At 36.1% G+C, this 16480-nt stretch overlaps 1 protein-coding gene and 1 long non-coding RNA gene across 2 annotated transcripts; one reads left to right on the forward strand and one right to left on the reverse strand.

The window, feature by feature from the left end:
• Positions 1 to 140: 140 nt before the first annotated feature.
• LOC136257527 (uncharacterized) lies at positions 141 to 3954 on the forward strand. Its single transcript, XM_066050755.1, has 2 exons — positions 141 to 1252; positions 3500 to 3954. The coding sequence occupies exons 1-2, from the start codon at positions 194 to 196 to the stop codon at positions 3707 to 3709; spliced, it is 1269 nt and encodes a 422-aa protein (XP_065906827.1). The 5' UTR covers positions 141 to 193; the 3' UTR covers positions 3710 to 3954.
• Positions 3955 to 6451: 2497 nt separating this feature from the next.
• On the reverse strand, positions 6452 to 12010 carry LOC136258021 (uncharacterized). The gene is made up of 3 exons (XR_010702516.1): positions 9789 to 12010; positions 8810 to 9060; positions 6452 to 6662 (listed from the first exon to the last, which is right to left on the reverse strand). It is a non-coding gene; the product is annotated as an uncharacterized lncRNA (long non-coding RNA).
• Positions 12011 to 16480: the final 4470 nt, after the last annotated feature.

Consider the following 16480-nt stretch of genomic DNA (forward strand, 5'->3'; position numbering starts at 1 on the left):
GCAAAAATTAGTTTTATTAAAGCAATTAGCATGTGACCAGATCAGTAGAGTGTGGTGATGTGACCATGTGCAATGACCATGTGACCATACCATGTGACCAGTAGAGTGTGGTGGATGGGAGTGCCAACTTGGGCCGGTTCTTTTCTTTAAAAAAAATAAAAAAAAATAAAAAAAATTTGCATGTGACCGACGCATGGGGAATCGAAAACTAGACCTTGTGATACGGGCGTATAGTAGAGGTGCTAAAATCACTTCATCAAGGTGTTGTTGGAACAAATTTGCTATGAGCGTCGCCTGGTATACTAGCGACCCAAGACATGACTCCTTCGTGCCGAAACAAAATGGTTGTAATGGCGGGCCGTTCTTGTATAGTGTCAAGACCAAAGGAAAACTTCAGAATGGTGGAAGTGATGATGAACGACCAAAGCTTTTACCAAGTTTTCACGACGCGGATGGCTTTAAAAAGATGAAATACAGACGAATAGGATGCACAGACATGATCGTGTCAACTGTCAGTATCGGTGGTTCAGGGTTTGGTAATGTGTATGGAGATATGAACGAAGCTACCGCCACAGAAACACTACACAAGAGCTTGAAGAATGGACTGAACTACATTGATACTGCCCCGTGGTACGGCCAGGGAAAATCTGAGACATATTTGGGAAAGGCATTAAAGGGGATTCCTCGAGAGGCTTACATTATCAGCACCAAAGTTTGCCGCTATGAGCCAGAAGTGCAGAAGATGTTTGATTTCTCCTCTACAAGAATCCTACAGAGTGCTGAAGAAAGTTTGAGTCGTTTAAATCTGCCATATGTGGACTTGCTTCAAATTCATGATGTTGAGTTTGCACCCTCAGTAGACATGATAGTTAATGAAAGCCTTCCTGCTTTACAGAAACTGAAAGATGCTGGAAAATGTCGTTATATCGGTATAACTGGGTATCCTATTGGTGTCCTCAAAGAAGTTGTGAAGAAAAGCCATGTAAAAATTGACACTGTGTTGTCGTATTGTCATCTTAGTTTGAACGATTCTACACTGTTGTCTGAGCTAGACTTTTTCCATCAACATAACTTGCCTGTGATAAACGCTTCACCAATTGGCATGGGGTTGTTGTGTAACGCTGGCCCTCCTGAATGGCATCCAGCCAGAGATGAGATCAAGACAGCATGCCGTAAAGCAGTGGAGTACTGCAACAGCAAAGGAGTGGACATCACCAAGTTAGCCATTCATCACAGCATAAGCTGTGAAGAAGTAAGCCATACATTTGTATTCATTGTATCTTAAACAGTAACTACAAAGAAAGTCTGTCTATTGATGCTTGGAAACAAACATCGATTCAGTAACAAAATGTGTGTCCCTTACAACACACCATCTAACTAAGTGCTACGGCATGCGTGCTCTCATTCAGAATACAATGAGGCTATGCACCTTTAGACAAAGTGGTTATAGAAGCTCCAACTACACAGTGATCAATTGTAAACACATTGAGTGAGGATATGCTTGGCCATAAGGACTAAGGAGACCGTGTCAACACAGTGAAGGCTATTGCAAAGCAGTATAAGTAATACGGCCTTAGAAGAAACTTAAAGAAGCTCAAAACCAGCCATGACTATAACCCTGCTGCGATTTGTGGTAATTTATCTTGGTTGAAACTGCGATGTTATATAAATCGATTGTGTCACGATGATAGACAGTTTGCACCAGCTCACCTGGCTTATGAGCTTGTTTGTTCACAATAATGATTTTGATTACATCACAAACTTGAACTGCTTCATAGTGTAATCTGTACATATATAATACCTTTATCTCACAGGGTTATCTAAAGTATGACAAAAAATGCTTTTGCCTAGGCCACATTAGTTGTCTATTTAACACAGCAAACTATGGAACAATAGAACAGTAGAAGAATGAATAATGGTACACGTAAATTGTAGAGCAGTTTAAGAAAACTACATTCTGAGTCATTTTAACTAGCTAATTCAGCAATCTAGTTAGTAAAAAGTAAAATAAAAATCCACCCTCCTGCACTGGTATTTTGAGTACAGGAGGACGAAAAACTAATAATTAAGTTTATGTGGCCTTACGATGACTTTTATTTTAGAAGCCTGAGACGTGTATGTATGTAAACAAGGCACATGCTTTTACCAAGAGTTAATCTCTCTCCCTCTATGGTTATCTACAGCTTTTACTGTTTGTTTTTTATCTGGTGGAGGTTAAATATTGAGATACACAGACTCTTGGGATAGCATACGCTAACAGAACAAGTTTGTAGAAGCTTTGTCCTATTACAAAATTTCCTATGGAGTTGTTCACTATTCCCATCGGTACTTAAAGTGTGTGAAGGGGGTCCTTGTTATAATTGAGTGATAACAACTGTTAAAATATAAAATTAATGTTATGTGTTAGTTTGGTAGCAATGCAACAGTGCATGACAATAACAAGTATTTTGCATGCAACTTACATAGGTAACAATCCTGGTATCAATTTCTTTGTTATATGTTGTGATTAGCATACCCACTCTCTGTCACATGACCTTGTACCACTGACCACAGTCTTGGTACATATATGGTAATATAAATGTGTTGAGATAGTATAACACATGATTGCCACTGTACTGACCACAATTTGTCATGTGACTATATGAACAGGTTGAGCTGAATCTTCAAATATATTAATACCTAATGGATGGAATTACACCAGTTGTTGATAAAACCTGAACGCTGTGTATTGTGGTGCCTGAGCAAAGTCGGGAAGCGTATTCTTACAGGACTTGCATGGTTAGAATGTACTGATGTTTCTAAGTCTAGCCATAGTTCTTTTTGTGCCTGACAGTTGTTTGTAGTGTAACAGTAGGAAAATAAAAAGCTCATTACACTCTATTTGGTATGGCTTTACTGCTGTTCAAGAGTTGCTTGTACTGCCTCAAAGACAAGCCTCTATATATTGAAATGGAAACAAAGAGTCTATAATATACCAGTAAGCAGCCATTCAAATTCAGGTGTTTCACCTTGTTGAGGTCTAGGGTTTCAGATGACTCTTAATAGTCTCTTATCCTTTTACTGATTACAGTCAATTTCAGAGTGTTTGTGAATGCAGTTCATTTATTCCTACATGTTATTGTTCGTACATGTGAGCTACTTCTATCAAGCTCCTTGTAGTAACACAAACAACTACTTTAGACCATTGCAATACCAGAGCTAGTTATTCACACATTTAAATATGCGTGTAATCATTAACGTAATCACAATCGCAAACCATTTATGTGAATTGTTCAACAGCATTTCAAAAAGCAACCTGTTTTCAACTGTAGTATATAGTACTCCTGTACTCATATTTTAGGTGTTGTATACATGCTATCCCATAATAATATATTGTGTCTGTAGTGGCTGTAAAGTCATCCAACTGTTAACCATATACAGGAGTGCATATAACTTGTGTTCCATTTGTAGTGTCAGTTTGACAGTTATACATGTTATACCCAGTACCATCCCATTACAGGTACCTACCACTCTTACCAGCATCACTACTCCAGCTATGTTAGATGCTAACTTGTCTACCATCTACGATGGGTTGACAGCTGACGAGCTAGAGGTGAAACAATACATCATAAAGACCTTCTTTGATCCTCTCAAAGTGAAGACCTGGGAAGGTGTGGAGCTACAGCAATACCATGAAAACCTTCGTCAATATGAGTCATTGCTAACCTAAAACAGCTAGATGCAATAATCTCCATGAATATTTTTGTTTATGCTCAATTTGTTAATAACTTTGTCCTGTGAATCTAAAGTATCTTTTTCTACTGAATACATGCCACTTATATGTGTACGTATATGTTTTTGTATTTTGTAATTGTTTCACTGTGTTTTTAGTTGTTATGCTTAGTGTATAAGTATATATTGCTGCTTTTGAATACTGTACCCCACTAACTTATTATACCACAGTGTACCATATAAGTACTGTTACTCCTTCAGATGCTATACTACTCTGTGAAGATACAACAGTTGCCAATGCTTCTTTACTGGATTATAAATGCCCATGAAGCACCTTTTTATTAAATTGTAGTTCCAGTTACTAAAGAACTGATTTCTCAGTGGTTGTGATTTAATGGTATTTTGGTGACTTATAATAGTACACTTAATTTAACACTTCTTGACACTTAATTGGTCCACTGCTAATTTTTTTTTCCAATTTTTTTTTTTACCGGAATGACAACATCAGCCAAAGCTGTCCCCGAATTGTATACATATATGTTCCTGATTTAACAGCTGCAATGGAGGTAAAATTTCTTGCTCAAAGAAACAGCAGTAGTACAGTGTAATACATCTTAGTGCTGTTGAGTTATTCTTGTGCTTTTGCTTGTTGCCTTAAGCATGACTTATTCACTACACATCGCTATGTTTATCATTTTTACACTCTAGGTGTTTAAAATAGACATTTTTTTGTACTGCTACAAGAAATTTATATGAAATTTAGTATATGGATAGACTATTGAATGGTAAAGTTGTGAAATTCATAGGACTCACAAGTCCATCGGACACAGTAGAAAACCCTCCAAAAGATTTTAATCTTAACGGGTCTGACTCCCATACATTTACCTCTAAGAGGCTATAATATAGCAAATATAAAATTCTGGATCCCAAAGTGTTCATCACAGGGAAGTTCACTACTGTAGTAATGATAACTGTGAACATTCAACTCGGGCATATAATTTATTATGATGAGCGAACAACTTTGTAAATGGAGCAGTCAGATAAACGTTTGGCATAATTAGAGCATAAAATGAACTTAGGCTATCAAATGAATCGTGAACCATGACGTGGTTCATAATAGAGATTGCCTATATATAATCCTAATAGAACACTCAACTAAACACCACCTTAATTTCTCCCAACCTCAAAAGAGGTCTTAGAAATTTGCAAAAGGCACCTGATAAAAGTTGGTTTTTGTTTTTTTTTAAAACTGAAATCTGCCAATTTTTTTTGTTTCACTGACAAGCTTTTAAATGTTGTTGAGCAATGCTGTAATCGTAATCGACTACCAACCGTTGCATTCTAGCAATTCTGCTAAAACCATTCTATAACACCACTTGTACCTTCCTTTGTGATCTTCACATTATTCTATTGTCTACAAACTACCACTGCAACAAAGCAAAGTGAGGTGGTGATCTTGAACAAATACCTTATGTACTGAAATGTATGTACGCTTTGATACATAATTATACAGTACTGTAATGGTGCCACTGTGCTATCTTACAGAACTGTACCATTTTAAAACTCTTTATACCACTCAACACTATTCTATTAAACCTATACAAGCCAAAAGTTACAATTGTCTGCAAATTTGTTAGTAAAACATGAAGTGTTAGTAAAACATGAAGACTGAGGCAAATTTGTTAGTAAAACATGAAGACTGAGGCAAATTTGTTAGTAAAACATGAAGACTGAGGAAAAAAGTGTGTAAAGTTTTTGTGCACTGTATACGTATAGCATATACAATTATAATATTATAGTAGATAAAATTGAAAGTGCACAATAGGCTGATGCCTTCTTCTAGTTATAGTATTGTGTTTTGTTAACACAGTGTTCTCCCATCTATAATGATGAACACAAAGTGTTTAAGGAGGTGAGGTTATACTAGCCACTATAGTTGCATACAGTGTTGTGTTAACTATTATAGTGACTGTACAAGCACATGTTGTGTGGTGGTATAATATATTGAGTCCTTGACAATGCTCTCTAAGAGAGCAGTCTCAAAAGATCATCACTATAATACCAATACTTTCTAATATAACAGTCTCTAATAATTTTAATATAAAAATATGAGAAGAAATTAATATCACTGCATAGCATTGTTACAGTGCATAATACTGTATAGCCAGAAATTTTTGAGGGATGAAACTTTCGCTAGTGATGATAGCTTCATGAAAATAATAATTGTGAAATGTTTTAGTTTATACACATAGCTATAACCCGCTTTCTAGACTTTCATGAATTTAAAAATGTGAAAATCGTATTTTGTGCAGTTTCGCGAAAGTTTCATCTCTCAAAAATTTCCCACTATACGGTATATAGGCAAAAAATTGATGAATATTTCCATAATAACACCTTGATAATCAAGTTCTCATTACACAGTAACTTGTGAGATAAACACTACAGTAAACGTGTGCACATTTTACAAATGTCATGGATAGCTTGATCACTTGAATGCCTCTATTATAATATCACATGTCCACTAAAATTCATCATGCATGGGAGACTGACATAAAGCTCTTTCTGTTAGCTACTCGATCAGCTTTCAGGTATGATGACCCCCAGCCAATCTCAGAACTGAACACCAGTCTGCAACCATACCAGTGATACCTGTGTATCGTAATTCGCACCTTTTTTCATTGTAAAGTGGTTTACATATGCAAAAATTAAACAAAAATATCTTACCTGAAAATTTTTGCAAAAAGATTGAAATACTATAATCATAGGGCAGTAAATCATATGTCCGTAATACATGTACGTATTCTACACATGTAATACAACAATAAGATAAAGTACTGCCTGTATGACTGACATTGAGGGTGTAGTCACTAAACCTTCTCTAGTAAAGTTGAACCTGTGATATTTGACGGCCACCAGCTGGAAATTCCTATCTTTGAAATGATGTATGAAAACTGAAAAGCAGAAAAGTACAGTATGATCAATAGATACATATTCTCAGAGCACAATGACATATGCACCACAAGGCACTACTATATATTATGTAACTGTGTGCATGCTCCTGATTATACAACTCTTTACCCATGTTGCAATTGATTTGTGTTCCAGAGTTTTAGCTGCTGACATGACAATTATGGTAATCATCTCTTACATTTGGAGTGGATATATATAATTGATTTGCGCATGTGGGACCAAGAATCTTTACCTTGTCAATGTAACAATATAATTATATCTCTCTTTTATAGGCAAAAAATTATTTGGAATGATGAAACCACTCTGCCTGAGGCCATGCAGTTTACAAATTTTATATAATTAGAAAATACATTATTTTAAAGATTTTAACATTTCTAACTTGAAGGTTTTGTTAATGAGACATTGTATACCATGCAGTTAATGTGATGGTAGCTCGTTGGACAACTCTAATAAGCAGTAAGTGTATACATGTCCATTATACATATAGGCAATTCTACTATACATATTATTTCTCCATAGTGAACATCACAAAGTAGTTGCTGTTAAAGACCCAATCACAGTAGGAAGAAGAACTATAGCTATGCTGCACTAGTAAGACACACATTAAAGAAATGTCCAAGAAGCTTTCCCACTCAAAACAAGCCATACATGTTATACAATGCAGCAACACAATCAGAGATGGTTAGTAGAATCAGGGTCCTATACAGTGCTTATGAACTCTGGAAGAATTGAGTTCTATGCACAGAATATAAAATGATAGAGTTTGCTGACACAAAGTATAGACATAATGCTATAATACACCTTATTGACTGGGTCCACTAGAAATTTCTAAAGACAATTCAGAGTTTGCTGCAGGATTATGATGTATAGGGATGGTAACTATAGAAATAGTGTTGCCAAAGGTCACCAGGCATTTATAGCCGACAAAACATGTATTATATATATCTGTAACCTCAGTACTAGATACTTATTGTCCTCTACTAAACTGACAAATACAACCCATAATGAACAAAATGACAGGAAATTTGTGAATGCTAAACAACTTCCTGTAGCATGCAGGAAAACAGGAGTGTGGCAAAGACTTCATTGGTGGCTTTGAATTCCTCTACAGGTGTTCTGGCTGCTTGCAGGAGCAATTATAAGTGATAAGTTCATAATAATGAGGAGAGTGCCTATGTAGCTCCCAATATAGCCTGTACAAAATCATTACTACAATCATGTGTACATCTCAGCAATACTTTATTGATGATAAAGAACTGTCATGTGTTTACCTAATGAAATTTTGCAGGTAAATGACGTTCATTCTATACTAATAGTTATTAAAACACAAATTATTACATCACTATTAAATTTTGATCAAAATAGTATAGAGTGATATGGTTCTTTGAATAAGATCATATGTGACCGGATTTGCGAAAAGGTACCTTTTCCACACATTTGACATACTAGCAAACAAAATGATGTAACACTTGACTCCTTACACCAATTAACTTGCTCTTAGTATCACAATGTAGCCAGATACTGTGGCTACATTCATTGTAACTTTCAAACAATTATATGCCATGATCAAAAAGTTATGAAGCTTTTAAGTCCAAAAAATGGGTCAAATTTTGTGTGTGAAAAAGGTACCTTTTCGCAAATCCGGTCACATATACTGTATATCAGACGCACTACAGAATCAAAAATGAAATATACACACTAATAAAATATCACTGTATATAACTAGCTATACTTACAGTACTACATTTGGTGGTAGGGTACATACAGTAGTATAGTTTACTAGTACAAAAAGGCATATTCATGCATGAGTGCCATTGAGTGGATAGTTTCCACTATTGTCTGCATTGTATGCTGAAAAATCTTTGCCTATATAATTTGGGTCTTACAGAACATGTGCACACAAAGATTTATTGTCTGTATACTTATTAAAATGTATGATGAGTTACAGTTAAAGCTGTACACATACATGTCTGAAGCATGTAAACTGGCAAACATTAAGTTGTTTTTGCCCCACAACAATATCAAGTCAGCTGAATTATTTTCTTGGTTTAAAAATCAGGTGAAAATACATTTGACCATAATTATATTCAACGTTCCCTACTGTAAATTCTCTTGTCAAGCTCTTCACCTAGGCAACGTCATCATTAGAAGACTCTGGAGACACCAGACACTGACTAAAGCTCCTCCTATTACTCAACCATTCAGCTATCAGATATGGTGGAATAGCTACAAGATAACCTCCAGCCACTAGTAGCAACATGTACTCAGAGTTGAACACCAGTCCAAATGTGTGATGGACAGCATATCCAAATGTGTATGGCAACCCATAAAGACAATGGGCAACATGTACACGATCTTTTAGATGTAGTGCCAGGTAACCTGGAACATACAAATCAATAATTAATAATTATACACATGTACAATCTGTATACATAGATTCAGTTGCTTTAAATGTATGTACTTACAGTATAATACATTTATAAGGAGACGTTAAACACAATGTCTTGAAACATCATACAATACAATAGTACTGTATAGTAGGGACCACAAGGGTGTGGGCATGGCCCATGAAAAACCATCACCCACTAATACCAGCCTCACTTTCCTTGACGATGATGAAGCAGTATTGGTTAGATAAAACCACCCCGAAACACCTTCAACAAGTTGCTATGAAATCTCTTAACAATTTAATAAAACAGAATTTTCTACTGACTGACTGAGAACTTGGTAACGGCTAAGGCTATGGGCTTGATTTTTTTCACTGTTCAACATCGCTTCAGCTGGACACATGCCTTATGGCATACTGCAGCACATACAATGCATTCTTCATGGACTTACCAGTGTCCTCCTTTGTTATGGAAAAGTTCAGGCAATTATGTGCCATGATAAAAAGTTATGAAGCTTCAAACTTCAAAAAATGGGTCAAGTTTTGTGTATGACTTGCCTCAAGCTATATATTGTAAGGTTCATTATACACTGACAAATCTTGTACATATTAGTACTAGTACATATGCCGTAATTCTTAGGTTATATTTTTAGAGTTATGTATGTTCACTGTTTCAACCCCCACTTTCTAGAAACAGTACCCTTATAGTCAAAGTACTTACTACTGATCAAAGCATTCCAAGAACCATCACAAATACCCCACAAGATGGCCACAGTGAACATCACAAAGTAGTTTGGTTGTCGTTCCCAAATCAATAGGAAGGAGACTAGTCCAATATTGAGACACACATTCAGTAATGACACTGAAGTTATGGAGACATGTCCAAGAAGTTTTCCAACACTAACACTGGCGATAGCACTGGCAGCACCATACACAATAAACACATATCCTACAACATGTACTCCAACACACTCTGCTATGTAGACCTGTGGATGAAGTTGACAGAATTGTAACAAACGTAACTAGTGCGGAAAAGTGGTGTTATCACCCACCATAGACAGTTGGTTTGCTGTGTAGTGTGGTTTGTGCAGCAACATTTTGTATGAGAGGGGCCAGGGTGTGTTAGTGTATTATGTGCAACAATTCCTTCCCAACCATTAGACAGTTTTGAGACTGCATTAAAAGGGTTCACCAGTTTCACCTTATACCTCTAGCTCAACATAACCATCTATATAAAATGGTGAAAATATTGCTGCTAGCTAGGCTAAATGCAAAGCAGGTTCCTAGGAAGGCCAAGCTGTTTAAAATATTGGTACCCATAGCTACAGTTGAGTAGGCTACAATGCTACTTTTAAATTGGGTCTTAGGATAAGCGATAACACCAATTTTCCTAGACAGTCACAGATACATTATACTGCACACGTACACACATCGCTATCTTATACACACACTATGTACCATATAATGATTCGTGGAAGAAAACATTCACGAATGGTTTATCCTTTCCTCATATGCGAGAAAATGCTTGCGATTTATTTAGTAATGGGGTGCACCTACAATCGGGTGCACACTAGCGTGGATAGCTGATTTACGGCAGAGAAGCAGGCAACATTCACAATACTGAAGGTGAGACTAAGGCACCACCAGCAACAATATAATCTTTTTTGTTTCTATCTTTAAAATTGAGGATATAATAGGCATGCCTGGTCTGGAGGCACACTGTAGTGATCAAATATTTCAAGTGCCCTATTTCTCTTGGTATCCCTCTGTTGTCACTTACTGTCTGTTCAAATCGCATGGCATTGTAATGACTGTAGAGCTAGCAGTTTAGCGTGATACAAAAACCTCTTGTGGTAATACAATCAAGCACACGCCCTTCACGATCATTGTATGATTCAAACACTACTACAAATATCAGTAGTCCCACTCACCATATGAATGCTGAACTTGCAATCATGCACAAAGGGTTGGAGATTCTGTGCAAGTATCAGCTAGGCCCATTAAAAGAACAAAGGTTTAGAAGTTCTTCAAGTTAAAGTGATTTTTTTACAAAAAAATAATTATGATGGGGAAAATATGGCAAGAAAATATTTGCGAATGCATCTAAAATCACAAACTTTGCAAGAGTTTTCTTCCACGGATAATTTCCAATGCACGGTACACTACAAAGCACATTAACTATACATATCAAAATGATATTCTCCAATTACTTCTATGCTTCCATTTGTAGCAATGCAGTGTTGGTAGCTTGAAAAGATGTACAATAGCTACAGTATCCAGTCCATTTGCTGGTTGGAACCTGTCTTTGTGGTTATTTGTATAGAAACTATATAAGTGCCAACTTTAACTATTATTCTTAATTGAAAAATTAATACAGTACAAACATCGTGGCTCTTATCACTAGCAACCTTGCTATTAGGGCTGGCCTAAGTTAACTGGCTTAGACAGGTTCCACTCTTCTAATCACCAAAATTAATATCAACTACACACGCACATACACTCAGTTATATACATGTAACACAGTTGCAAGAGATATGTATAACTGATATGTACTGTATGACGGCATACTGTTACAGCAATCATATCCCAAGTAACTATGTCATATTAATAATTTACTCTAGTATACCGCTTCCTAGCAGAAGAGATTATAGCACTAATAAAAAAAAACAATGAGTGAGAAGTTATGTTAAGACATCTGATCAATGACATAGCATTGTTTCAGTGTTTAGGTGAGATCGTTGATAAAGTACTGTACATGTGTAAACTCAATCAGATATCGAGATGCTTGACACGAGACTCCTAAATCTACAATTTCTTGTTGCCGGTCATATCAAATCAAAATGGACAGTATGATGGGCTGGTTTAGTAAAATGTGTTGTACCCATTTTTTAGCTTGGACAATGTTTGCTGTTTAAATGTGTATACTGATTTTCTGGAACAGTAAAATCATGGTGACTTCTCAAGACTAATGCAGCATTCGGGTTTACCTCATGCTCCATTAGTCTCTTGACCACACCCATGATCTACTACATGATATCACACACTATACTGCATATGTACAAATGTGTTGAGGTATTTATGGAATACTTCAAAAGTAAGGGATTTCAAGAATTATTATGTGGTGCCATAGAAATCCTAATCAAAAATTATAAACATGAACCAGATTTTGTAGGCAATTGTAAAATTGACGTCCCTCAACATTTGTACATGTACAGTAGACACATTGCTAACCACAAGTCACTGTGTTATGATTTCCACATACTTCAAACCTAATGAGACACATGAATCTGTTTGCATGGATACATCATGTATTGTATCCCAGTGTACTGGAGTATAATGAACTTCAGCTATAATATACAATTTACACTGGAATATAAATATCAGTGTAGTTATTATACCCAGTAAACTTTGGCATTGTCTTATTTCAGTATTACCATAGTCCTGTACCTCAGGCTTGGGTGATAACTAAAACAATGTCCTCGTACTAGGATATAATTGTTAGGGCTGAAACGATCATGGACTTTTAATATTCAAGGACTCTCTTGACTAGTGTTAACATTTGAGTACTCATGAACACTAGTTACTTGTAGCCATACTCATGTGACATGTTTTATACTGGACCTTAAGCAGTTTCTAACATTTTCAAGCAACAACAATGACACTGACACACTCTGTGCTAAAGTACTGATGTTAGTGTTCCTGACAAGCAATGCACACTGATCAAACTCTACAGTCTTCATGGTATCATTTCATGATGACAAATACATCACGTTAGCTGGGTCATGTGATCTTAACAAGTACTTGAGTACCAGTATTTGTTTCAGCCCTAATAATTATGATCATAATTGTATTCCATGCATATATATATATAGCTCCTAAATTTTTTTTGACAGAGTTGGGGAATATGATACATTACAAATGTAATGTGTTAAGTAATTGAATAGCTACTACAACATGTCACAGAAACGTAATGAATACTACCACTGGAAAAGACATAGCAACGTATTACATCTTTTTGATGCATTATATTCACTATAATAGTTTAGACAGCACCAGAGACAACATGGCAGGTATTAACAAGAGTGATACTGTAATAAGAGTGCCCTTATGGCCACGGTGGTACACGTTTGCTTTATTCTGTAGTTGAACTATGTAGACACAAGACACACATATCATATTTGCTGCTACTGTATGCACTTGTAAGCTGGGAGCTTGTATTTGGCAAATTAGGCTTGTACCGTAATTGATGAAAATTTTACTGAATCAGCATAATCATGGATAGATAATAATTTGGTGAATTCAAATAAAATCTGGCTAAGTTATTAAATGCTATCCCACTAGGGACCTGTGAGAAGGCTATGCCTGTGAATACAGGGAGTCTGAAACATGTAACTGAAACATTGAAGAATGCAGAAAAAGTTGCTTTAATTTGCCAAACTTTTATCAATTACAGCATACGTAGCTTGTAATGAATAAAAGTCATTACTAAGTTACTGTCCTCTGAATAATATATAACTCGTTACTGTTTTCTGAAAGTAAAATGTAACTGAAAAGCACTACATTGATGTGAAGTAATTATTGATAGTGACGTAACATTTAATTAAAGAATGACAACCCCAACTCTGCCTAACAAAACAGAACATATATGCACACACATACGTATACCTGCAACATACATACATGTGTATGTATAATAGACTTAATAGTTGGAATAAGTGAATAAAAACTTTTTGTCCAGTGCCAATATGTACAGGTATACCCAAAGCCCATGTAACTGAGACAGGGATTCTAAGTATGAAGTGTAAATGCCATGATAATTCCGTATTGCCACACACTGAAACAGTATAGCTATATCAGGGGCATACGCAGAAATTTTGAAAATGGGTTTCCACTACAGCTAGGTGACTGTTATACTAGAGTAGTGTATATTACCTGACTGCTCTATTAGAGTATCTTGATCTTTAATTTTCACCAAAATCATAACTCAGAACAATGCTATAAGTGTTGCTATCATGTTAGAAACTATTATTTAACTAAGATGAAAGTTTAAAATGTCCTGTTCCATGATAGATTCCAGATTCTGGAAACCTGAAGTTTCAATTTCTTAATGTTTCAAGTAGTGTGTAAAATCCAAAGGGGTTTCCTGAAACCCCTGGAAACCCCCCTCGGTACGCCCCTGTATATATTCAGTTATTCCAAAGATGTTTTTGCTATTTGCTAATCTTGCTAATAGTTAGCATGATGCAATCTTGCTAGTAGCATGATGCAATCCTTGCTATATAGTAGCATGATGCAACAAACCACATTATGGCTTTCTTTATCTATGGTCTCTGGTTTCTTAATCCAGATCATATTCCACCTAATTATTTGGGTTCTAAATTTGTGAAGTATATAAGCAGCTTGACTGTTAGAAATGCATGGTGTCCTTTTTGACTTGCATTGTGAAAGCTGTGATAGTGTTATGTGTGACAGAAGTGCCATAAGTGCACTGGTGAGAACCTTTCATGGCAAAAAAAATCTTAAAAGTACAGTATTAGCTATTGTAGCAACAATTAATGGAGTACAAACCACAGCATGCACTAACTACACAAACCCTTACACTTGAGTAGGTCCCTTGTACATAAGCTATTCTAATTCCTGCAGCTATTGTTATAGGAATGACAAGACCAATGTTTGACTGATGGGAAGCTTCACCAAACCCATATATAGTGTCTTTCACATCTATGAGAAGGTTCTTCACACTGAAGTTTTTATAATTAACAGTCTCATCTTTGACATTATCAAGGAAGATCAAAAGAAATAAGGATAATACACACATTCCAGTCAGTGTACCCCTCAAAGAGTATATCCACACATTTTCAGCAATATTCTCCGGCTCTAATGAACACTCGTCAGTACTGTTACCTGCATCATTGTCTCTTGTTGGTGACAGTAGTAATGATTACACTGCATTACCAAACAAAAATCCATTACTGAAACAAAACATTGAAATTCCATTAGTATAGCTGATCATTTTGCTCTCGGTTGTCTTGTGCTGTTTAACATAATCCATCCCCAATAGGTTAAGATAATTTGTTCCACATATCCAGGCAGATCCTACACTATATATAGCCACCAAATACTGCAGTAGGTAACAGTGTGTAGTACTGGACAGTGAAGTTGCCAACACTGAATAACAAGTATCCAATATTCACATTAATAATCATAGCTTTACATCCCAGAGATGCAATAAGTCCTGGGGTTAGTATTGCAAGCACGGTTGATATGTAGGTGACCACTAGGGTGGCAAAGCCTTTTCTCTCTCCAGCTAAGCTGGTCATTAAACTAAAAGAAGCATTAGCGACGGATCGAGTACTGAAGAGTGGCTGTTATTATGCATGTTATGTACATCAAAACTAATATGATTTTGGTTTGGCAACTTCTGTAGTTTTCAAATCCAATTCGATTACTCTGGCTTTTCCCTCGGTATCGTCAAAAAATCCTGCTAGCTATGACTTCATTTACTATCGTAGAAGAGACGAAAAACTGAGGCATCACCGGTGTCAGTGCACACGGAGATGATACGCTGGTTGCAGCCCAAGGTTGTATATACATGATAGTATTGTCTACAGTTTCTGGGGACGAAGAATACGATGGTGCAGTTAGTTTTCTGCTACAAATATGTTTGTGTGGAGTTTTATGCCAATCATAAAATTATTTTGCAATGATAGTTAGCTAGCTACCAAATGTTATGTTCTTGCAAGAAACGACCCAACACATGTTAGTTACACCAATCCCAAGGTAAACATTTTTGTCCATGTCAGTATAGTTTTCAATATTACTATAATATGTATGCTAAAAGTCAGTGAAGTAGCACCACAAGTAGCTGCACCCTATCAAGGAGCTGCACATTAAGAACAAAAATAATCACATAAGCCAACAGTGTGACTCCATGCTTTGCAAGCACATTGTATTTTTGGGTGGAGATGACTGGTACAGAGTGTTTGCACTCCACCATATATATGCATGTTGGTTTTCCATCCGCAAGATGCAAAATGAATCCAGCTATTTATTGGCCTTCTATGGAGGTGACCTTTATTCCAAGGGTCTTACAAATAAGGTTACACTGTGGTCCATGTATAAAGTATTTATAACAGAAAACAGAAGTTCCAAATGATTTTGCAAAGCTGAGTTATAAGCATTTGTTCAATTGTGCCATTTTTTGGGACTTTTTTCGATAGAAAGATACAGAGAAAAATTTTCCTATTGTGTAGGAGAAAATTGCTTATAACTCCATCATCCTATGACGGATTTTTAAAAACTGAGTGTTTATGACATCCTCGGGGAGTACTGCACAAGGCTATACTAAATAAAAACTATTTCCATTAACTTTAAAATTCTTCTGGAATCACTATTACAGTGTTTTGCAGAGTT

This window comes from Dysidea avara, chromosome 6 (assembly GCF_963678975.1).
Source record: "Dysidea avara chromosome 6, odDysAvar1.4, whole genome shotgun sequence".
Taxonomy (NCBI): Eukaryota; Metazoa; Porifera; class Demospongiae; order Dictyoceratida; family Dysideidae; genus Dysidea; species Dysidea avara.